Source organism: Nanorana parkeri, unplaced genomic scaffold (assembly GCF_000935625.1).
Source record: "Nanorana parkeri isolate BGI_ZX_2015 unplaced genomic scaffold, ASM93562v1 scaffold462, whole genome shotgun sequence".
Taxonomy (NCBI): Eukaryota; Metazoa; Chordata; class Amphibia; order Anura; family Dicroglossidae; genus Nanorana; species Nanorana parkeri.
Window position 1 is genome coordinate 539,738 of NW_017306730.1, and position 26,002 is coordinate 565,739.

Genomic DNA, 26,002 nt, shown 5'->3' on the forward strand with positions numbered 1-26,002 from the left:
CAAATCACACATTTCAAAAGATTGAAACAAAGTATTGACATGACATTAACAAGTTACAGATTATATGACAATTGGGTTTACATCTACTTTAATGATGTTACATTCAAAATAGTGCAGTGCACTGCAGAGCCATCGAGCCTGGTGATAATGGCTCTGCAATGTGATGCACTATTTTGAATGTAACATCATTAAAGTACCGTAGATGTAAACCCAATCACACAATTCTCATATAATCTCTAACATGTTAGTGTTGTTTCAATACTCAGTTTCAATCTTTTGAAATCTGCAGCTTTCATCAAAATAACACCTGGTGATCCTGACATAAAGGCCCTTGTTTGGGTGCTTCCTGTTTTGGGGTGACAATGCTCTGTCCCTGTCTCCCAAATCCTTTTTCTATATTGTCACCCTGTCACATGCACTTAAGGTGGAGACTATAAGCAGCTGTGCTGTTGCTCAGTGCATAGGCATATTCCACCATGATCAAAGACTGGCAAACACCACTGGGGCACATGAATGTAAACACTGTGGGACATATTTATAAAGTAGTAAATGTGACTTTCATCAAACATTCACTGGCAATGAATCAATCACTACCACTTAAAAGACATGAATCTGGAAAATTCACCTGCAGTAAATGTTTGGTGGATGTCAGATTCACTGTTTAAAGTGACACTAAACTCAGGAGTTACATCTTAAAAATACATTCAAGGACCTTAACTATTAACAAAATTGTAACTTATTTGTGTATCACTCAGCTGTAGATCCTCAAACCATCTCTGAATTGGTGCTGACACTGTCCTTCCTTCTGAAGGGGGGCTACTTTTGTTCCCCATGGTCCCTGTATGTGTTGTATAGTAGCCACCACTCCTAGCTCACTCCCGTGATAGATTACAATCTCAATACAAATTAGTAAACTAAACATGAGATCTTCTATTTTCTAATTACTATATAGCTTATGCTAGTGAAATCATGGGTGGTAAGTAAGGGAAGCAACCAGGGCCGTTCCTATAAAGAGGCAGCTTGAGACAGCATTGGGTCACGTGGGGGGCCAGAGTATCCTGGCTCTGGATGGTGCCCCACCCAGCTTCTGGCAACCAGTAATGTCAGTGAGCTGGGTGGGACACCGTGCACCATAATCTTATAATCTGCCTCCCCATTCTTGAATGTGCGCCACAAGCTCTCACCCCCCCCCCCCCCTTAGACAGCAAGATGTCTAGGGACGCCCCTAGAGGCAACTATGCATAACTTACCAGCTACAGATTGACCAAAACATATTCCCATCGCCATGCTACTAATGCTGGTAAGAGGTAGAGATGTCTGCAAACACTTTTAGTAATGCAGAAAAAAGTTACCCATAAACTGTTGTGGATATATGTGCATGCAGTAGTAATGGATGGCAATCTGGAAGAAATATCATGCAATGACGGCAACAGAACAAGTGCTATTATGCTTCAGTGGGTTGCAACTAAGAACATCACTATCTAGTACAATATACTGTAGCACTTTGCACAGTGGATGGAGGCAGTGGTCTGATTCTTACCGACTCAGATGATTTGAGCAAAGATAAAGGCTGTGGAAAATGTTAATCTGTTACATGAGCTTGTTACAATGTTAACTGAGCGTCAGATACAAATCTCACAATGTGTTTACTGTGTCATGATACAAGCAAGATGTGTTGTTTTCAAAGATGCTTTGTTAGAAAAAAGTCAATTTAGTACTGGTTAAATGGAAAGGTCAGTTTCAGTGCTAATGTTTCCCATAGCCTTGTCTTGTTATAAATCAACTATGATTCAGCTATAACTGGGTGGCTAAAAAAGGGGGCTGCCTGTACAAAAAAAAAAAGAAAAAAGGACCGATTCAGATCTATTCAGTCCTTCACAGTGCATTAATGCATGCTTCATGTGTTAACATGCATTGCATTCATTTGAATAACTGCCAACCGGATGCAGCGCACCACAATGTCCAGTTGTGGGTTACCATGTGCTGAAGCTGAGACATCTTAGTGCTCACACCTCACTGAATTACAGTAACGCATTGGTCTGAATGGGCCCTAAATACTTACCTGTCCTGTCACCTGTATCTCAGTTGTTCGTCTTCTTAGGCCTCATTCACACGAGAAACGTCCGGCACGTAAAGCTCTGTGTTGCGTGCACGGCTGTATCAGGCAGCTCCCAGGAAGGACAGGTGCTGCGTGTGATTAGTACGCAGCCTCTGTCCTTCTCTATGGTAATACGCGGCCGTACGCCGCCCTACGATCGCCTCAAGTGCAAGTCCATACGGGTGCGGGTGTCCCAGCTCGGACGCAAACATCCATCCTGTCAGCGTACGAGTACAGACACCCGAACGTAGGCTGCGTACTAATCACAAGCAGCATCTGTCCTTCCCGGGAGCTGCCCGATACAGCCGGGCACGCAGCACGGAGCTGTACGTGCCGGCCGTTTCTCGTGTGAATGAGGCCTTAAAGAGCAATGGTAGCCAAGTTTTTAACATCCAACACTTCATGATGTGTTGGATGATAGGTCCCCACTGTGTGGGAACAGAGTTGTTTTAATGTTACGAATTATTTTAAAGTCTATCTATCTATCTATCTATCTATCTATCTATCTATCTAAATATGCTGTGTAGTAGGCTTATGCTGAAAAACTTATGGCCCTAACACATTTTTGTTTGTTCCATGAAATTGCTCCTTACCATTTTGCTACATAGCCAAGAAAAGTTTAGCTAAACACACGGCACAGCACCAGGGGCTGTGCATAGATACTGATAGTTTCTGTTCCTACATTTTCTCACCTTTCTTACCTTCAGCAAAGCTACAAGAGAAAATCTCTGGCACATCCAGTTAGGGCCCATTCACACTATAATGTGCTGCAGTAAGGACACATTGATGTGAACTGCATTAACACAGCCAATTCACTTTGAAACACCTCAAAAATCCCACCTGCAGTACATCACAACCCACATCATGCATAGTGGTGCACTGCAGTGTGCTGTAGCGCGGGTGCATTAAGGTTGCATTCAAAATGCTGCAAGCGCAGTACTTTGTTTTTTCAAACATTCAGGGGGTTATTCACAAAGCTGCCGAAGGCAGCCAAGTGAATAACCGAGCCGTAGTGAAGTGAGCCGAACAACGCTCGGCTATTCACTACGGCTCAGTATGGCTGATTTCAGCTGTAGTTTGTCTGAAATCAGCCGTACATCAGCTGCCTTCGCCTGCACTTCGGTCAGCCGAACATGCTCAGCATGTTTGGCTGAGCCTAAGTGCAGAAGGACTTCGACTCAGCCGATCCAACACCTGGATCGGCTGAGCTTAAGCTCCGGCAGCTCACTCGCTGCCGTTCGCCCTTATTCACTTAGGAGCCAAACGGCAGTGAGTGAATCACCGAATGCCGCCTGAGCGGCGTTCAGCTCCGATATTCTCCTCGGTACTTCCGTGTTAACGAGCAGAATAGCAAAATCGTAAAAAAACATGGTGTGGGAAAAAAAAGTTGAAAAAAATGATTAAAAATGTAAATAAATAATAAATATAAAAAAAACAATAAATGACAGTTAGCTCCGCCCAATTGTTTCCTATTGGCCGACACCTGCTAGAGTCTTCTAGCAGGTCCCGGCCAATGAATAACTGGGCGGAGCTGGCTGTGATGCCACGGCCGGCTCCGGCCAGTTGTTATTGTTTAATGACAGATCAGCGCCCTCAGGTCATTTGGGGACGCTGATCTGTCATTACAACTGGGCAGAGCATATGCCTTCGGCTCGGCTGAGCCACTCGGCCGCCTTCAGGAGCTGTACGGGCTATAGTGAATAGCCCGTACAGCACCCCTTCGGTTCTACTGAAACGAAGGGCTCCTGCAACCGAAGCTAGCCGAAGGATCAGCCAAAGCTACAGCTAGATCCTTCGGCGGCTTTGTGAATAGACCCCTTAAGCGCATTGAATGGTAACTGCATGTAAAACCCATATGTCTAAGGCCAGCATTAGAGGAGCTTTGAAATCAAGGTTCTGTGGATTCCAAAGAACTTAGATAACAATAAACTAAGTGGACTGTATGATATTAGCACAGTGTTGTCTTTACTTTGTAGAATTAGTTGCTCAGCTTCTACCTGGAGCTGCTCTTTAATTTTACACAGTCTGTGCCAGGGACACTTTCTATTGTCACCAAAGTTGTGGGTTGTATTGTTTTTACATGTCTATAGCTAGTTTGCTTTAATTAACCAGCTCTTTTAAAACATTGGAATCTGTAATTAATGTTTTCTTTTATACATGTGTATTCAGTATCAAAGAACAATATTATAGTACAGGCAACCTTTTCATATATCTGACACCCAGGTTAATTTTTTCAGCCAGTAGTACACCGATGAGCTCATCTCTCATCTCTCCCCTTATATATGCAGGTTTCTTGTCAACACATGAGGTTGGCTCCTTGTGCTGCCTTTCTCTTTCCAAGTCTGGGGCTTGCTGTGTGGGGACTGCAGGAGGCTGATACAAGCTCAGCTTCAGGTATTCATGCTGCTTGCATTTAATTAATACAGAACTTTGTGGGAGGAATTCATAAAAACTGGAGAAGAGAGTTTTCTTATGGCAACCAATCAGCTTCTCCCTTCAGTTTGTTTTGCTTTGAAACTGAAACGGAGAAGCTGATTAGTTGCTATGGCCAACAACTCCAGATTCTGTCTGCTCCAGTTTTTATGAATTCCCCCTGTGTATTTTATATCTGGAGTTCGGCTTTAACTGCTCATGTCCAGTTGTACGTTACAAGTATATTGCTACACCATATATGAAAATACTTTTTCTTAGATAGTTTCCCAGAGACTGCCTAACATCTACCGTGATCCATAGATCTCATCAGCAGAAGATGCATCTTCATTTTAACTATATCAAATAAAAAATGCAATGTTTTTAAATGATTAATAATACTTTTAACCTACTCACCGACTCCATGCTGACGCTGTCTTTCTGAGACAGGAAGACTGAAAAATATATGGTTCCCAATACATGATCAGGGTGCTGTGGATCCTTCAGGTTTAATGCCACTTCTTTTGCACTGGAAAGGGAAGACAAATTAATTATGTTACAGCTGTCAGTAATACCGATGTAATTATTAATATTGTTGTAGGTTAATGATGAAATATATTTTCTAAATACAGTCTTGTTCATAAATTCAACATGCCATGTTATAATGACTTGTTCTACACTCAGGAATATGCTATTTTATTCCTATTTCCAACACGGAATGTCAGCGCTGTGCAACAGCAAAATAAACTAATGTTATTTACCTTGACACATATCATCCTGTATCTCATAATTGATAGGAGCTCTATGCTGTTACCAAGCACATACAAATTTATATTTAGCTTGAGTTTTGTAACCAAGTACATTCGTTTCTCAGTTGACACCTGTATTAATATTTGGAGCAAAGAAGGTAGCTTAATCTATCTATCTATCTATCTATCTATCTATCTATCTATCTATCTATCTATCTATCTATCTAAGTTTTGTTTTACAAATATCTAATAGATATAGACAGATGCACCTCAAAGGAGAAGTGGCCTTATCGTTTGGAGTCAATTTTATTTTCATTGTTCTCTTTTTTTTTTACATTTATGTGTTTTAATTCTTATTTGTCTGTTTTATACAAATAGTGTTTTACAGATATTGAATGCATGGTTCCTGGAGCACTATGGAGTTCCACAGCACTATTATTTCCATGCCTTTTTGGCAGTTACAGTTGAGTTCATACACAAGATAGATACATATGTAAATATCTCTCTATCTCAGTTGTCATTGATCATTATTAGTTTTACCCCAAGGGGAGCATCAGCCACTCAACACTACAGCTAACAAAGGCATGCAAGTGTGTACAGTATGTTGGCTCTACAACACACTTTGTCATATGCACCTCAAAGGAAATTATAAAAATGTGGGGGCAATTTTAAAATACTTTAATTGTTTTTTAGTTCATGTTTCTGTTTTATACACACACATTTTTTCCTTTACAAATAAATATTTAATACATAGTTCACAGAGCAGAAAGGATTCCCAGAGAACTACGAGTTAACTAGAGACAACACAACAAAAGCTACCTGCCTCTCTTTTTGAAATTTAAAATCACACAACAAAGGATAAGTAACTGCAGATAAATCACTCATTTGTGGATATGTCTGTGAAAAAGAATTTCAGCTGGAGCTATTCAGTTCTGTAAATATTAGGCTTTACAACAAAGAGCCTAGAAAATGTAAAAAGGAGCCTAGCACCCATGCTAGCTTGAAAAAAGAAAGCAAAATAATTATAACCAATGATTCTTCTTAACCCAACAATATTTGTTTATATTTTTTTAGTCCCGCCCATAATAAATAATGAAATTAAAATATGCATCAGTTGTGCTGTGGAGCTCATGTGCTGACAAGGAGGGAAAAAATGTGATGACCTCATCAGTCTGTTGCTCCTCCTTCACTATCCAGTCACAGGGTGAGTATATCTTTGCTATTTTAGACCCTAGATGAAAATGAGCACTTAACCCTTGCAGTGTGGGGTTAGCCCCACTGCCAGGTCAAGTTTTACCCTGCCTTGAGTTCTTCTTTAAAGCTTCTTGATTTTACCACCTTGGATGACAAACATTGTTCCCCCCCCCAAAAAAAAGGAAAAAAAAACTCCAACCACATTTGTTCCCCCAGAGACGGAACCCTCACTTTGTGTGTCTGATTGCCAGTATATTTCATATTATTTGTTTTTAATTTTTATTTATTTAAATTTTTTAACCTAACTTTATTGCTATCACACAGGAGAAAACAATCCCCTGTGTAATAGCAATTGGAGGTGACAGGTTCTCTTTATTGACCCTGTCACCTCTAATACAGGAGTTCTAGCGCAGCACTGTGCTGGAACTCCTGTGACAGCTGAGAGGGGAAGAGCACAGCTCTCCCCTCTCACTGTCTACAGTCTGCACGGAGCGGCACAGTTACTTATAACCCTGCCGCTCTGATCACTGCAGTGAGAAGAGACTCAGCGGCGGAAGACGGAACCAAAGGAGAGAGGTAAGTGCAGGGGGGAGGGGAGAAGGCTGCACACTGTTTATATGTGAAATCGGCAACATCGCCGATTTCACATGTAAACGAAAAATCGTCTGCCTCACTCTACATTTAGTCCTGCTTGTACAAAGCAGGACTGAATGTAGAGAGGGCAACTTACCCACAAGGACACCGCTGCTGCCCCTCTGCGCCCCGAGGCCGGGCATCGGTGGCCTTGTGGGGAATCCAGGCCTGCTGATTTCAACTCCTTCTCTAATAAGTGTAAATAATATTTAAAACAAATTCAATAAAATTTCCCAATACATGCAACTTTCCACATGTTTTATGCCTGTAAAAAATGCAGCAAATGCAGAAAACTGCCTGTTTATCTGCCAGAAATCTGATGTGACCATAACTTCCTATTTGAGCTAACAACACAGTGCCTTTCTGCACTAAATTCCCAAGCAGCATTATCAGCTCTCCCTGTTGTACTACAGAACTCCACCTATCCCCCACCCCTCTCTGCCCACTCCAAATGCATATGTTGCCCAACAAAACAATACTGTTGCCTTGACATTCTGTGTATGTAGTGAAAGGGCTCTTGGAAGATGTAGTTCTTGGGGATGTGGCTACGTCCATAGGAACTGAGCTACCAGCGGCTGCAAGAATTTTACAAGCCTGGTGATGATGTCACAGGGAGTATTAAAAGCTGTTTTGTCACTACAGGAACAAGAAAAAGGAAAAAAATAATACTGACACATGATCAAGAGAGGAAGGTTTGGGGGTACATAAATATACAGGGAGCACATTTAAGAGACACAACTTTGGGAGCACTGAGTGTAATTATATTTACTTTTATGTGTTAGATTTCATTGGCATTTAAGTACTGTGTGGATAAACATGATCAGGGAAATAAATATACACGGAAGTCTTACCTTTGCAGTTCTAAAGTTGCAAGATCAAGAAATGCGGAGCCCATAAAATCATCCTGCAGGCCAAAATCATAATCGAATACCTGAAAATAAAAACAGAAGCAGCAAAAGTTTAGAAGAGTTTTTTTAGGATTATGTTGCGGACATCAATTCCAGTGGGGAAATTTTCCTTCACTTTTAAAGCTGACAGCAAGATAAAACATACATAGTTTCTAACATTTCCCCATTCTAGTAGATGAGTAAATTATTTTTATTGCTCTGTCCATGGAAGAAATGTTCCTTCACTTACCGACTCGTGAGCCCCTTGTCATTAGTGCAAGGGTTAATTCACATGTGCATGCCCGTGTGAATGCGGCTTCCAAAAGAAACTGCCTGCATCCAAAACCAGGCACCCGTACCTGCTGAGATGTGCAGGTTTGGGTCGCCATGGAGCCGTGTGCAGCCACGTCCTCCCATAGGGATGTACAAGAAGCTACACGCAAATATGCGCAGCACCTGTCCTTCACAGGAGCAGATCTCAACATGGGTATGTATGCCATATGGATGTACATGTCTGTGTGAATTAGCACTAAGCGAGGCAATGTCCAGTGGAGACACAGACAGGAATAAAAACCTATATGCAGACATCCCAACCTGCAAAAAGTCATTTCAGGGAGCTGCACTTCAGGTCCACCTCTGCTGATGGATAACTTCAGGTCCACCTCTGCTGATTGACATCAGCAGTGGGTGGGTGAAATAGCCAGCCTGCTATTGGCTATTGCAATTTTAAATGGCCAATAGCAGCCTAGCTATTCATCACCCTTTTTTTTTTATTCTGCCGACTGCCGACTTGGGGAGCCATTTCAGTTGTGTTTATAACTGCTGTGTGAAACCACAGGGAGATATTCTATGGAGTGCACCTTGCTCTGCTGAGGATTATATAAATACTGTATGTTTTCTTGTCATTGCTTACATTGCAGCATGACCTGTGTCGGTTAATTCGAACCGAGAGCCTGCTGTACGGGCTATTCACAATAGCCCGTACAGCTCCCGATCATGGCCGAGCGGGTCAGCCGAGCTGAACGCATATGCATCGGCTCGGCTGAGAAGGCCGGGGCAGGCTAGGGGTTAGGTGGGCAACTGGTGGCGAGTAACTCTTAAGGCCGGGCTAGTAGCTCAGGACTTGAAATTTTGACCCCTGGGCTAGACTATATATTATATCTATATGAACATATGGGCATCTTGTTGAGTGACATGTTGTCTTGATATCTATCTCCATTTGATATACATACAGTGCAGCCATCAGCCAGTCACATTAGTTTCTCTACAGAGGATCTTACACTCTAATGCAAACCTCAGCAATGCATTATACAGCAATGCAGAACAGTATTAGGAATTGGACTCTTGCAACGCACTGGACTCTGGGCTTAGCGACGCACTGGACTCTGGGCTTAGCTACGCACTGGACTCTGGGCTTAGCGACGCACTGGACTCTGGGCTTAGCGACGCACTGGACTCTGGGCTTAGCGACGCACTGGACTCTGGGCTTAGCGACGCACTGGACTCTGGGCTTAGCGACGCACTGGACTCTGGGCTTAGCGACGCACTGGACTCTGGGCTTAGCGACGCACTGGACTCTGGGCTTAGCGACGCACTTGATTCTCTGCTTATCGACGCACTGGGCTCAAGGCTTGGCGACGCACTGGGCTCAAGGCTTGGCGACGCACTGGGCTCAAGGATTGGTGACGCACTGGGCTCAAGGCTTGGTGACGCACTGGGCTCAGGGCTTGGTGACGCACTGGGCTCAAGGCTTGGTAACGCACTGGGCTCAGGGCTTGATGACGCACTGGGCTCTGGGCTGGTCATGCAGCTCCACTTACCTGCTTATGCTGCTGGGCCCCGGCCTCCTTCACCACCGGACTGGCGCTGCTGGGGCCTGGCCTCCTCCACCTCCAATGTATATTTACATACATTAAATATTTGTATGGTCATTGTGAGAGATATATACATGCAGTGATATATGCAGTGCCCTGCTGTACCTAAGGGTGTTTCTGCTGTTTTTAAAGGGATATTTTAATTAAATGAGGTATTAAATCACTTTTAGTGCCAATATGCTTGAGCTTTATTTAAATTCACCATACCCAACACATATTAACTTAAAGCAATCTAGCTCTATATTAACGCGTCATGCTTTATCATTTGCAGACTATTTTATATTTTTCAACACTTCCTCGACAGATACTGATATATAATTTCACATGTGGTTTGAAATATTATAATTTTTCTTTAAACATAGGTGCTGTTCTATTTAAGGTCATTAAGTACTAAAAGTTGTTCCTGTTAGGTAATAAGTGAGATGGTTTAGAACAGGTAAGCATTATATCAAGTATACAGGCATGCAGAGAAATACGTGAAAATAAAAACATTTATGGGTAATATGTGTATGATATCGAAGAGAAACGTGTCTAAATGTAAAGGAAGCATATTACATTATTGCACCTTGATATCTATTCCTGTTTATGCAATGCCTTTCCGGACAAGCTACTGCTATACACTGTACTTTGCGCATTTATGTATAAAGCCACTAGAGGGAGACATTGCAGCAATTTTCAACACAGCTATGGAATACTAACTGCAGTATGTGCTTATGAATGCAACATTTTAAAAACTCTAGACATATAGGATGTTTTACTACTAAAATATTCCTTAATTTTTAGCGCTTTCAATTCATTTCAAAGGATTTTCATCCTGTAGGTGTCCACTCTAATTAATACCGCATACTCGCTTCACTCAAAGGAAAGAGGTTACGAAGATCTGGGGAGAAGGTGCATAGAAATAAAGATAGGGGCAAAGAGAGGAAATAGAGGATTGAAAAGGGGTAAACTAGTGCCCTGTTGTACTCTCCTTTCGACACAGTAAAAGCAGTAATTCCCTGCCGGTAAAGAAAGTAAGGAGAATAGATAAGTGGAGGGGGTAGGGACCAGTGGCTTTGAGTAAAACAGAGGGCTACAAAGAAGTGCAAAGAGGTTTAGAAGAGCTAAGGAAGTGAAGAGAGGGATGCAGAGAGGTGGAAATGAGTGCAAAGCACAGGTGTGCAAAGAGGTAGAGGTAGTAGTGGAAGGGGGGGGGGGGCAGCAGATACAGAGAAGTGAAGAGGGAGTGCAAGGACGGAAATGACTGGGATCCCTAGGTGACATTATGATATCTCCACAAAGATGACCTGTCACATCCTAATTGCTATTACATAGGGGGTTGTTAGCCCCTATGTGATAGCAATAAAGTTATTAAAAATTTTTTACCACCTCCCGTCCATTGGCCGTTCCTGAACGGTCAGATGGGAGCCTTATAAGAGTGAGAGGGCGTCTTTAGACGTCCTTCCCCTCCCCGAATCGTGTGTGGCGCCCAGAGCGCACACGAGTGGGGTAACTGTCAGAAATTTAAACAGCCAGCGATTACTGTTTACATTCAAGCGATTGGTCGTCTCTCGAGACGCCCGATCGCTTGTATTAGGTGTGGGTGGGTGTGTGGGAATGGCCGTCGCCGCCAGCCCCGAGATCCGCTGTGCCGGTGCGGCTGGGGCCGGCACAGCGATTGTCACTGGAGATCAAAGGGAGATCAGTAAACAAACTCCCTTTCATCTCCTCTCCGTCCCCGAATGCAGGAAGTGATGTATATTACATCACTTACGCATTCAGTGTCACTCTCCAGCTTTAGATGCCGGTGAGAAGCTGATGTCTCCATAAAGAGGACCTGTCATGTGAATTGGCTATCACATAGGGGGTTCTTAGCCCCCCATGTGATAGCAATAAAGTTAAGTGTAAAAAAAAAATCAAGCATATAAAAGTCACAAATAAAAAAAATTTAAAATAACAAACATTTTTTAAAGTCCCCCCGCCCCTCCACATACACACGCAAACATGCGTCGGGTGCGCCTAAGTGCAAAAACAACGATTCTGCCGCGCACATGTTACATAACACTGCAAATGTCGGAATGAGAGCAATAATTTTAGGGCCATTAATCACTGATAACACTAAACTGATGAGCGTCGCCTATGGGGATTTTTGGGTGTGGTCAATTTCTGCGATTTTGTGGGCGCGCACAATTTTAAGGCTTGACATGTTTGGTGTCTATTTACCCGACGTGACCCCGTCTTTTATATTTACCAAAAAATTGGGGTGATAATAAAATGTTTCATAACAATTCATAAGGGAACAGGTTATTTTAAAAAAATTTGTTCCTTTTTTCATTATATAGTAAAAAATAAATACCCAGTGGTGATTAAATACCACCAAAAAAAAGCTCTATCTGTCCCCAAAAAATTGTATAAAATTAAATTCAGTACAGCGTTGCATGACGGAATAAATGTCAGTCAAAGTACCGCAGCGCTGAATACTGAAAAATGGTCTGGCCAGTGGAGGAGATAACACCACGGTCAGCAAGTGGTTAAAATCACATATTAAAAAAATTCAAAAAAACCCGCTGGACTCGGTAACCTGATGAATTCAGGGCTCAGTAACCCAATTGGCTCGGGGCTCAATAACCCGATGGGCTCGGGGCTCAGTAACCCGATGAATTCAGGGCTCAGTAACCCAATTGGCTCGGGGCTCAATAACCCGATGGGCTCGGGGCTCAGTAACCCGATGAATTCAGGGCTCAGTAACCCAATTGGCTCGGGGCTCAAAACCCGCTGGACTCAGGGCTCAGTAACCCGCTGGACTCGGGAGTTAGTAACCCGCTGGGCTTAGAAACACACTGGTTTTACGACCCACCTGAGACCCCGCAGAGCCCACCTAGGGCCCGGTCTCCTCTGCCACCGGCCCGGCGCTGCTAAGGCCTGGCTTCCTCCACCTCTTCCCTCTACCCTGCTGCCCCTTGTACGACCGATACGTATGTAAGGGGCCCGGGCCCCTCATATGAGTATTGGCCTACCCCACTGATGGCAGATGAGTCCTCAGTTTGGCTCCTGTGCCGCCCCCCCTCCCTGTGTGTCCAGCATGGGGTGGTGGAGCTCCGGTCACTTCTCACTCTGCTAGTGATTCCTCGCCCCCTCTCCCTCCCCCCTGTCAGCTCACCTTCTCCTGGACTCTGGGTTCTGTGATCTTTCACAGGACAGCGTGTGTCCTGCACAGTCCTCCCAGCTCCGTCTGAGGTCAGCTGGTTATGTGGGTGGAGCAGCTCTGTGCTCTCTGATGAATCGAGCTGTCAGAGACGGTGTTCTATCGAAGTCTCTGATGGCCCGAACACAGTCAGGCTGAGCAGGACCTTGGGGTTGCCCCTGTCTGCATGCATCTTGTGTCTGGTTTTAAGCTGACTTGAAAACCGGGCACAAGATTTCAAACCCGTACTGTTCGGGTGAATCCCGGACAGGTGGCAACCCTAGATGCAGTTATTGAAAGGGGTGTAGAGAGGTAGAAAGGAGATACAGAAATGGAAAGAAGTGCAGGGAGAAGGAGACTGGATTCAAAAATGGAAAGGGGAGCAGAGTGGCGGAGAGGGTATACAGATATGGAAATGGGTGCATAAGAGATTTAGAGATGGAAAGGGGTGCTTAGAGGTGGATAGGGGTTACAGAGATGGAAAGGGGTGCAGAGAGGTGGAGAGATGGAAAGCATCCAAAAATGGAAAGAGGTGCGGAGTGGCGGAGAGGGTATACAAATATGGAAATGGGTTCATAGGGGATTTAGAGATGGAAAGCAGTGCAAAGAGGTTAAGAGGGGATACATAAATGTAAATGGGTACAGAGAGTTAGTGAGGGGATACAGAGAAGGGGGTGCACAGAGGATAAAATGGGATACAGAAATTGAAAGGGCTGCAAAGAGATGAAGAGGGGGTACAGACATGGAAAGCTGTACAAAGAGTTGGGGAAAGGATACAGAGATTGAAAGGGGTGCAGAGATGTGGAGTTGGGATGCAGAGATGGAAAGGCATGCAAAGGTATCAGGAGGCATATAGAGATAGAAACAGGTGCAGAGAGGAGGAAAATGGATACAGAGATAATAAGGTTGTAGAGAGATGGAGACAGGTGGAGAAATTGAAAAGGGTACAGAGAGGTGCAGAGGGAATACAGAGATGGAAAGGGGAGCAGAGAGGTGAAGAGGGTTTATATAGATTACATATATTAAATGTATATTTAGCTAGAGCTTTAGCATAAACAAAATATACCCTGCATTGAAGTGCTGAGCCGGTGTAAGAAAACTCAACCCACACAATACTCTTGTAGAATATGATGGAGCACTATACATCTGAACTTAACATTCCATATTTTTAAACTGTTTATGCCATGACAAATGAGCTGAGAACACTAGTTTAATGTAGCATGCAAAAATTGGATAAATTAGTATCTGCTCCTTTCTAAATTTCCCTAGAAAGTGCAGCTGGAAGTATTATTAGATGTATGGGAACCCAAATGCTATTTTTGCTATAGTGGCAGTTGTGTCAAAGTTTGTAGAATTCTAACCTCTAACTGGGTGATGTAAGATAAGTACATATCTATGGGTGTGACTGGAGATGTGTGGACAAATAAGAGATTTAAGTAAGCCTGTTCTAAACTAAGGGGTCTATTCACGAAGCTGCCGAAGGATCTGGCCGTAGCTTCGGCCGATCCTTCAACTAGCTTCGGCCCCAGGACCCCTTCGGTTCAGTAGAACCGAAGTGGTGCTGTACGGGCTATTCACAATAGCCCGTACAGCTCCCGATCATAGTCGAGCCGAACGCATATGCAACGGCTCGGCTGAGCTGTGCTGAAAGCCGAAGCTGGCCGAGCGGCTGGCCGACAGCCTGCTTCTGACAGCTGGGCGGAGCAACCCATGATCTTACGGCTGGCTCCGGCTCTTTCAGAGAGATCAGCGTCCGTGGTTACCTGCTAACCTGGTTACCTGCTAATCGTTTTCTATTTACTTTTTTTTACTTTTTTCACTCTTTTTCTGTTCTGCTCGGTACCTCTGAGGGACCGAGCAGAACAGCCGAGCCGAATGCCGAGTCATTCACTCGGCTGCCTACGGCAGCTTAGTGAATAGACCCCATAGGCCGAATAGACCCTGTGAGTGGAGCTGTAAGGAAGTAGAATTGTGGGAAACTGGCTTTGTAATAAGGCTGCAATGGCCCTCTAGAGGTCCTTATGGTTGGGTTCTCTCGAGGAGCAAGTCTTTATCTCTAACCACCTTCTCCAGCATGCATACAGTCTGTGACCACCTCCTGTAACATTATCTATGCTGAATATTATGTGTGGCCCTTTGCTGTTATCAGGGGCTGCACCTCAAATATGTAGTAAATTGACCACCACTGCCAGTGACAGATTATACTTAGGGAAGTCTGGTCTGTGGTCCAGGGCTCAACCCCTGGGAGCCTGGTTCCATCATATTTTCTTTAGATATTGAATTTTTGAATTGAAATGGATCTATGAGTAACATATCAGGTCTCCATAGATACATTCTTGACATGTCATGATATAGAGCAAAAGAGTATTTTTTAAAGGTTTATTCATTAAAAAGTAATGACAAGCTTTCTCCTCCCTACTAACATGTTTATATAACTATTTTAGTCTCAGTTTGAGAGATCTTCCTTCTATTTCTGTCCTTGTCACACATTTTGGCTCAAACTGGGTTTTTAAAAAAAAATTTGGGACCCTATAGGATGCTTGGGGAGCAGCGCTGCATCAGCTCCACGGCGCAGGGAGCTCCCCTATGATGGTACACAGAGGGCCTCAGATATAGGAGAGGTTCCCTTTTGATAATACATAACATTTCACAATAATGTCAGTCCTGATCCATTGGTGGTAACCAGACACTCAGAGAGGTGTGTTTGAACTATGTGAAGGGAACACCAAGGAATATTGGAATAAAGTAAGTTCGTGAAAGGGGACTAGCAGCCAGTTCTCTGGATACAGTACCAGATAAAGACAGAACTTAAAATCAAGAAAAGAACCGATGTGCTGCTGGTGCTGTGGGGTGCTTCATTAGTGGTAGGCCCCACTGGTTCCTCCCCACCCACACCTGGGAAAACAAACTTGTAACAACAGATTGAATGCGATTTATAGGAACTTTCTAGAACATTTACTGTTTAGGCTAGGTGGGTAACTTGTGGGAGATGTATAATGTATATGGAAACATGATGCACAGGTACTTGACATTATTGAGTGGACTGTATTGTTCTAATGTGTATGTGCAATAAAATAAAAACGGTTTTAGACCTAAATTTAAATATGCCTATGTGAATCCATAAAGGTAGCACCTGAAAAGTCCCAATTCTCTTTTAGTGTTTAGAAATATGTTTAATTCTTGGAATAGGCATGTGCTGCATGTGAATTAATCAGGGTCAGTTCACAAAAGCAGATTTTGTTTTAATGCATGGTTGCATTAAACTGGCAGGGAGCTGAAAACATCCTGGGGCCACAAGTACGCACTGTAACAACTCTGACCTCTGACCTCTAAACTACTTGCATGATGGGGTGTACTGCTAGTCCACAATATTTTCTATTCCCATTCTACCTAGTAGCACCCAGAAAAGTGCTAATGTATGCACCATCAATTTCACAACAGTTTTGAGCATACAGGCATAGCCAGCACATATGTGTATATTGTCTATCTGCTCTGTTCCTGCAGTAGTTCTAATCCCATTTCCAGCAAGGCATGCACAGAGATCCAGAGAGACGCAGAAGTTGGAGACAGTAATACACTTTACAAAAATATACTGAATGCTACTAGAATGAAAAGTAAAGACTAGTATATGGAGCCCAATGCCAGGATAAGTTTTAATTTAATTATATCATCCCGCCAGCAGTGTAAAAAATAATATGGTAGCTCTGGCTGCAGTCTTTACCTGTAATCTGGAATTGTCCTAAAAGCATGCAGTACCCATTCTTAGCCACAAGATGCCCCCAGTCTTTCAGGTTAAATAATGACCAGTGTCATTCAATCTCAAAAGATCGAGCACTCTCCTGTAAATGCAGGGTGTCACTACATCGCCCTTTATTCACAGTGTACTGGTGCAGAGGGCAGTGCTCCCATCATTAATTAAAAGCCGCTCTCTGCAAATATCAAGGACCACCCAGCTAGGAGAAGAGGCAAAAAGGACCCTGCATCATCTAAGGTAATGAAGACTTTGGAAATGGGAAGTATTAAAAAGAAAAATCTTAATGGGAGGGAGGGGGGCAGAGACTGGTGCTGGGCTTTAATAACACATGCTCTTAAAAACATTATAGAAATGTTTATGCTTAGGCATAGGGAATTTTGTCATAGATTAAAGTAAATAAAGTAGGACAAAATAACATACCCTCAATATTTACCCTAATACCATTTCTCTAAAGAATGCAATAAACCTGCCAAAACAAAGTGTATTTGCAGCATTTTTGACATTTAGCTGTCAACTAGAGTAAAGTAAAATGATTCATGCTTTGCAATGTGCTCCATTGTACTGTTACTTCAATAATATCCACTAGAGTGTGCTCGTCATTGTCACTTAAAATAAAGTTTGAGTTTTTTATACGCTTAAAGGAAACCTGTCTTGAGGCTTTCATTGCTGAGTGTTTCTGACAATGTTAGATGCCTGGCTGTTGACTCTTTTGCTTTAATATTCTGAGTCAGAGACCTGAGAAAAGTATAGTCAGGACTTTTGACTTTCCAGGCTGCACGCGCTCCAACATGACCCACTCCAGTAGGTACAGAACACTCTGATCATCTCTCTGTCCTCCTGATTAGGCCCCATTCATACCTATGTTTTTACCCAAAGCGCGACAATGCTCAACCAAAGGAAAACCCAGTTCTTTTCAATGGCCCCTGTTCCCATCTGAATGTTGTATCACTTGTCACCAGTCCTGTGAAGCTCAAAAAAGTAAAAAATGAAATTAAAAAAAAAAGCTTATTTTGGGGCAGAATCATGCATTTTGGCCCCACCGACTTCAATAGGAGCACTTCATTAAAAAAACATTTTTTAAAAGAAGGTGTGTGTATGCACGTTTTTCAGGCGCTGTCCATTAAAGGTCTATAGGGCCATCAATGCTCAATTTTGCTCCTGTACTACAAGTCATGAATGAGAGCACTTGAATAACACTCATACAAACATCCACAAAATGCCTCTAAATCACCTGGCTACACTCATGTTCAGGTGTGAATGGAGCCTTACATGGGACTACATAAATGTGTAAATATCACATGGGCTTTTTTGTACGTCTGGTTATGCTGCATAGTGTGGCAAATGGGCTAAACTAAAAACTAATTTTTCATGCACAGTAGCCTGCCATGGAAATCTACATACATGCAGGGGTGTTCGATTTGCACCAGATAAGTGTTTTTTTTCTACATTTAGCCCTGCTGCAGGCAAGCAGGGCTAAATGTAGAGCAGGGGAGCCATCATTAATTTTGTACAAGTGATCTTGGGGGATGTACAGCTGCCCAGGTTATTTGTAGCAACCAGCTTGTTCCCCCTATCCCTCGCCCCACCTCCTCGCCATGGTTTTTGGGGTTCCCTGCTCTTCTGGGGGACCCGGAACCACGGCAAATGACTTTAGGATGGAGAGTGGGGAGCAGACCGGAGAGCGTCCATTCTCCGATCTGCTCTGTGTGATCAGTGAGACAGGAGCACTATATTTACAGCGCTTCCTGTCTCAGCTGTCACAAGCTGGGCTGCACAGGAGATTGAGCACAATGCTATGTGTCTTCTGTATTGGAGGGCAGAGGAGACATGGTCTCCATAAAGAGAACCTGTCACCGCCAAACGCTTGTTAGCCCCTATGTGATAGCAATAAAGTTAGGTGAAAAAAAGTGATAAGTAAAAAATTATAAAATGAATACAAATTTAAAAAAATAAAAACCAACCCCACCCGTCCCGCCATCTGCATGTGAATAAACACACACATAGGGCATTGTGTGTGAGTGCTTGCCCAATTCAACTATGTGCCATATTGTGGTAGCTGGGCAGCAGCACCCCCTAACAAGTAGGATGTGCATTAAAGGGTAAATTCACCTTCCCATGTAAAATGGGAAAAAGGAATTACCCGCTCAAATCTGGCCCCCTCTCCCCACAAGATACTTTCTGGCAGTTCTTCCCCTCCGCCGGTACAGGTGTACTATCACGCAGCGCAGCCCTGCGCAATGGATTTTGAATTTTGCTCACAAATTGTGAGAACTCATTGGCCAGTGCTGAGAAGCGCTTCTAGCATGGTTAAGTACAGTTTTTGTTTAAATTATTTTTTTGTATCACAACAAGTAGATTGACATGAGGAACAAGAAGATTGGGGCCTCGCTTTAGTCCTTGGACAAGTAGTTTTTTCTTTTTTCATTTCCACACCCCTGACATGAATATGTACATTCTCTGTAATGTTGACATCAAGTGTATGCTTCGTTCAGACTTGCACTATGCAAGAGTTGAACTATGCCTATGCAAGACGTGAACAAAGAGAAGGGCTTTATAACCTGATTTTCAGCACAAACTGAAAAGTAACCTCTACTTCCCACCTGCGTATCCGTTGACATGGAGTAAGTACCCTCTATGGTTCCTTCCTCCCACCATGGCCCTTTCACCAGGATCAGAGCATGCGCTGACATACACTATATTAGAGCAATTATATCAGACAGATTGGAAAAGCCTTCAGAGCAAATGTGAAAGTGGCTAATTATGTACTGAATAAGATTATCTAAGCCCAGGAAGAAATACACTAACTGCTGTTCACTAAAAAAGAATACATACACTGATCGCATAGAGTCCTTGGGAGAAATACTGATAAACTTGGGAAGTGGCATTTTGGAGAGGAGTGGAGAGATAATGGCCATACTTTTAACAAAATTAAATATAGTTTAAACAAGGCTCCCCATTTAGACCGGAAAATAAAATGTTTGGACAAACTGAAAATACAGTCCTGGATAGGGGTTAATACAGAAAATAGTGAGATGCAACCATAAATGTGAAGATCATCTGCAGAGAAAAAAGTGTTTGCAGATGTGTGTATGAGGTTACATAGTTTTTGAGGTTGAATAAAGACACAGGTCCATCAAGTTCAACCTTTGTGTGTCTGTGTGTGATTGTGCATGTGTATGTGTGCACTTGAGCCCGTGACCTTGTTTTTAAGAGAACCTGTACCCGTGTATGTTAAGGTCTCTGAGAAAGGTATCTAAATGCTTGAGGAACATATCTAAATGCTAAAAAGGTACTACTGATGTTCCAATCCAAATACGTAATTGGTTATCAAACAGAAAAATTCAAGAGTACTGTCCATTTGTGTTTTTATGTGGCTTGTATTTGATCAGTTATTGTGTTTTCCGAACAATATGGGCTGGATAGCACTTAGCTGTCACCCTGTCGGGAGGGTCGTTTTAAATGCTCCAGCAGATTTTTGACAGACTTGCAAATTAGCCAAACTCCACTCACCACTTTTTTAACAGTTACAGCAAACAGTATTTTTTTTCCTTTTTGGGATACAGTTTTTACATAAATGAACAAAAACTAAACATTGTACCTATCAGTGTTAATTGGTTTGTCTCAACCCTCTAACTGCCACTTTTGCTGGACAGCTTGGTCTGTTAAAGGAAGTTGAAAAATAACAGACTTACTGGCCAGATCACCTGGTGAAAAACAACCTAAAAAAGAAAACTAATGCAGCCACCGGATTTAAAGTGTAAAGTCAAAAGGTTTTAAGCTATCTAAATGCTGATGAAATCACTTAAAATGGATGATGCTCCTTGATGGTTAAAAGTTTTTGTTTCCTGCAGAATGAGCTGGTCTCCTGATAACTGGCCCTGGTATCTTGTTTAAGGGCCCGCTCAAACTATCTCCAGTGCGTTCCAGCATTATTAGCTGCTGGAAGGCACTGGATTGCATACTGTACAGCTCCCTGCATTCTGGGGTCTCCACACACCCCCATGCACAGCAGGGCAAGTCACTCTCATGTCCCTGCCCCCCTCTCCACCCCTTTCCCTTCTCCAGGCTAGTAGATGGACAGCTGCTAGGGACTGATCTGTTCCTTGTGATTTTCCACTGGACAGGAAGTTCAGGGATGTGGAGTTGAGTTGTAGTCAGCTCTTTGGAAACATGATGACTGCAAGTGCTTGGACAAAAATGTAAAGAAATACTTTGCTGGTCAATGTAGAATTGTTTGATCTGGATTCTTTATTGAAAAAACGTTTGAGAGTTTAATATTGGAGGCTAGTCGGGCATTTTCGGTTTCGGTATCGGCCAGACAAATTTAACATTTTCAGTTTCGGCCACGAATTTTCATTTCGGTGCATCCCAAGTTTTAACCATTCACTGATCTTTAGACCTACTTTAGATCGAGCAGAACATAGGGGTCACAACCCCACCCTCTGCCTACTGCATGCTTCAGTACAACAAATGCCACGCCAGAATGAATTTTCAGTATTGGGTATAATCTCAGAAATGTTTTCAGTGTATTTATAACGCAGTAAATGTGACTTTCACCAAACATTCTCTGGTGATGAACCAGTCACTGTCGTTTAAACACATGCACCTGGAAAATCCACCTGCAGTGAATAGTGGATGAATGTCAGATTTACGGTTTTAGCAACATGCCCCTAAACTGGTCTTAGAAGTCAGAAGACAGGCACTTAATCTAGATGACTTCAGATTTAGTAACAAGTGTATATCTTAATAAAGATGCTCACATGATGATCCCATCATACTATCCCCCCGAGGTAAGCAGTGATGGGGCGCCTGCAACCCTTGCTTGCCAGTGGCCACCTTTAGGTTCTTCAAGCCAAACAAATATTTCTAAATATTTTATGAAACCTTAAAAGCAAAGTGCCTTACCTTGACATATAAAGGTTCCTTCAGATTGTCAATGAGCAGGGAAACTTTTTCTTCCCAAACAGGGTAAAGGTTCTTGTGTATTGTTTTACTTCGAAAAACTTCTTTCCCTCCAATCTTGAACTTGACATACGGATCACTTGTCCCTTAAAGAGACAAAACCATGACATTAAAAAATAATATTTCACAAACAAACAAAAGAACATTTTGCTCCTGTGCATCATCCGATTCATTTCTTCAAGTGTCAACCTGTGCAGGTAAGCCCCGTGCCCTATACAGGAAGAACTCATATACTTCCACATACCTACAGGTAAACAGTGTTTTGAAGCAAGGTACCAGCACAATTTCCTAACAAAAAGGAAAGCAACTTTTTGATGACAGACTAGTTGGAATCGCAACCTTTAATTTACAGCAAAGAAACTGCATTGACAGAAAGACATAGGCTACCTGGGTTAACCTCAGTTATTTACTGATGACAGGCATTCAGATCAGGCCTCCTGGCTTGTGTGCTTGTTCTGATTATTTCAGGGCTGGACAAATCGCAGGAGCTAAGTCACCAATCCTCTTTAACAATTACACCTGAACTTTTGAGGTTTTCCTAGTTGTTGTCAATGGAGCTGGCTCCTAAACAAATCCTGATGGCTCCTGGTTTGGACACACTGGTTCCTGACTTCCATATTAAATTGTTCACCCATGGATTAATTGACTAAAAAAGTATTGCCGACACTAGACAATGCCAGGAAAGTAGAATTTCCAGGTGTAGGTGAGAAGAAGCAGCCAACTTGCTATATTTTTCTCAGTACAGGTTTTCAGTTAATACTGGTTGGAGGACAGTGTGCATATGACACTGTACATCACTGCCCTCTTTCACCCAGTATGTACAGAAGCATGAAAATCAGCAAGACAAATGCATGCCAACAGGTGAGATGAGACCCTTGTTTCATGTAATATAACACAAGCCAAATTCATTTGTAAAACGATAAATTAGATACCATTCATGACTGTGGACATCAAAAACATCGATCATCACATGATTTGGATGTGCCATAATTCAGAGCACAACAAACTTCAAAAAATATAAAAGCAGGTCACAATTCATAAATGAGACAATAAAAATAATAATAGAAATGCCATGATGGAATTAATATTGTGATAGCTTACAATCATAGTAGTAGGCAGAGTCTCTATGATTAAGCCTTTTCGGCCAAACATAACCGAGCCTGTGGATCTTGTTATGCTTGTAATGTTTTAGATCCCTGGGAATACAGTTTTATACAGTACATTCCTGGCTGTTGAGTGTGGCTTTACCTACACTGGAGCGTAGTAGTAATGGCTATAATCTTACAATATGGTGTATAGAAGATTACATATGCTATATATAAAAACACAGCAATATTACAAAAAACGGCCCAGTAACCATTAAAGGACCATACCTACATTGCAATATACTCATAGCAATATTAGATAACACGTAACCACTAAAGCTGGATCAGAATGACAGCCAGGCAACCAGAATTTTTAGAAGGAGCAACACCAGCCTCCATAATTCTCTCATGATAGGGTTCCTTTAAAATCAGTGCATTGTAAATGTACTCCCTGTTCTCATCTACGCGTTTTGACGCTCAAAGCGAAAAATGCCGAAACACTCAAGAGAAGGAATCCCATTTATTTATGTGGACCTCTATTCACACCTTAAAGTTTTGTCGCAAGCAGGGAAACACCTGTCGCTTGAAAAAGTATATGAGCTACTTTTCCCCAGTTTACAGTGCTTTTTGGTCCCATAGACTTCAATGGGAATGTTTGTGCAACAAAATGAGCGACAAAACGCTCAGGTGTGAACAGAGGCCTAAATTGTATTCCTTGTCTTGAGTGGTTTGTTGTGCTTAGCTGTGAGTGATAAAACGCCTAGGTGTGAACGGGAGATAAGTGACTGGGAAGTTAGATTATGAAACCATTCAACTTTATACCTATAAATTGTTAAGTATTAGTAAAATCTCTTCTTTTTTTTATCGATCAGGTTTGACTACAAGAGCAGCACAAATATTGAACTCCGTATAGGATACAAGTGTTGGCATGTCTCAATATACAAAGTCATGTAGGTACAACTTATTTAATGGAACATAAAAGATTTAAAAGTTACAGTACAGGTGACAATATTATCTCTTTAATTGTTCCTGTGTTGTGTATCCAAGCAAAATAAAATAACCAGTAAACAAAACCATAAGAACTTAAATTATATTGTTCCATCTGCTGCAAGTTGTTGAATCGTGAGGTGGTCCCCCGGAAGGTTTGGTTGGAGTACCTGGAAGGTCTGGCGGGAGTGCTTAGGTATACAATTTCTACTGATGAAAATGCATCAAACATTCAGTATATGTGGGGTTTTAAATGATTGTATATCCTGTTCGAGTCAATGGGTCCTAAATTTAAAAGAATTTAGATGGACAGCCTCTATTCTATGGGCAAATACAAACTTCTATTAAGGGAGTGACATATTACCAAAATTTAGCCATTGGGAGACAGAAGGAACTTCCTTGGCCATCCAACATAAAATACCAGAATTACTAGATAAAAAAAAAAAATGTGTATGCCAATTTACTAGAGATTGCTAGGCAGTGAAGATGGCCTAGGTTGCATATTGGAGGGGCCGAGGAAGATCTCATCTTTAACCCCTTCCGGAATGATGATCCCGTCACGATCGTTCAGTTGGTTAATGACCAGTGATGGGATAATCCCATCATGCAGTACAATGAGAGCTGGTCCATAAAGGGACCAGCACTCATAAAGGTACTGCTGTTGATGGGTCCCTCGGGACCAGAGGCAGACCCTCAACAGCAGATTAGGTGGTCACAGTCCTGTGATCACAGAGTGTTGTGAATCTGCTAGCTTGCTGTGTGTTACAAAAGTGATACAAAGTATCTCTTAAAATACTGTATTGTATTTAGAGATACTCAGTTTCAAAGTCCCTGTAAATTAAAAAAATAACTCTTAGTGCCCCCTAAAAAATATAAAAATGGAAAAATAAGGTTTTTAACATTTTTAAAAAGGGGAAAAAAAGGAAAAAAGTTAAAAAAAAATATGTTTAATAAAAAAGTTTCAGAAAATATAGTGCAGAGGAGGATATTAAGGATAGGAGACAAACATACAATTCTAAAATTGTTCCACACTAAAATTGTATTTCACTCCTATAACTCCCAAAATAAACTGAAATCCCAGACATATGATAAACCCTATAACTCAGGTCAAATAAACAAATTATTATCAATTACTTTCTGTTAGCTACACTAATTATGCACACATTATTATTGCCAAAACGGTGTTTTTGTTTTTTATTTTTTTTTAAAAAGAATTAATATATGCATATGTCACTTCAAATTAAAGCCCATTTTGTCCTTTAAAAACAGTATATAATATGTGTAAGTGTAATCAATGAGGAAGATGGAAATTATGGTTAATCAAACACATAGCAAAAATGGCAAAATTGCTCCGGTCCCCAGGAACAAAAACAAATTCTAAAGCTGTGTCACTAAGGGGTTAATGCCATCTCTGTCCCTGTTGTATAGATTTACTTTTCACATTTCCTATAACTCCCAAAATAAACTGAAATACTTGACATATGATATACCCTATAAATCCGGACAAATAATAGAATGTATTATGAATTACTTTCTGAACGCATATGCTTTGGCTCGGCTGAGTGATTTGGCTGTTGTACGGGCCATTGTGAATAGCCTGTACAGCAGCCGAACGGTTCCCGAAGGCTTCCCGCTGCCGAAGGATTAGCCAAATACTCGTCTTAATCCTTCGGCTCCTTAGTGAATAACCCCCCACAATGTTTCAATCACACATATGGAAAGTTATTGTAATGGACTGTCTTGTAATTTCAATGTTTTACCACTAGATGGCAAGCTAAGATTTCCAGAGCAAGAATCAGCCAGAAAACCTGTAAATGAGACTGTTCTGTATTAACCTTCTGTCTGTAAATGAATAAGATTAACTACAAAACTGGCATATTTTACTTTTCTTATTTCCGGTGACACATTTTCCTTGCATGAAATTAACCTACATTGCCAAGGGGTTTACCAGTCCTCTACATGTTACTGATAACAGAAGGATGCTCTGTCACAGTGTTTCTAGCACCATTCTTCAGGAACTATTAGCACTGCACCGTGCCCACGCTTACAGGGAATTACACACGTCTATTAATAGGCACATAATTTACCTGTGATCCTGTGAAATGAAAAACATGCACCGATAAACATCCCAGGGCATGGGATACAATGTTGTATTGTTTCCTATTAATACATTTAACATCTTGTCTTGAATTGTATATTGTAAAGCG

General features: G+C 42.0%; 1 protein-coding gene across 2 annotated transcripts in view; it reads right to left on the minus strand.

Annotated features, from left to right (window-relative positions):
- MCTP1 (multiple C2 and transmembrane domain containing 1) overlaps positions 1-26,002 on the minus strand; it is a 339,981-nt gene that overhangs the window by 298,696 nt on the left and 15,283 nt on the right. For both annotated transcript variants that reach the window (XM_018560532.1, XM_018560531.1), the window contains exons 2-4: positions 21,667-21,809; positions 7,935-8,014; positions 4,925-5,036 (exon numbers count right to left, since the gene is read on the minus strand). In XM_018560532.1, the coding sequence (XP_018416034.1) occupies positions 4,925-5,036; positions 7,935-8,014; positions 21,667-21,809 (335 nt within the window). The remainder of the gene's footprint in view (positions 1-4,924; positions 5,037-7,934; positions 8,015-21,666; positions 21,810-26,002) is intronic.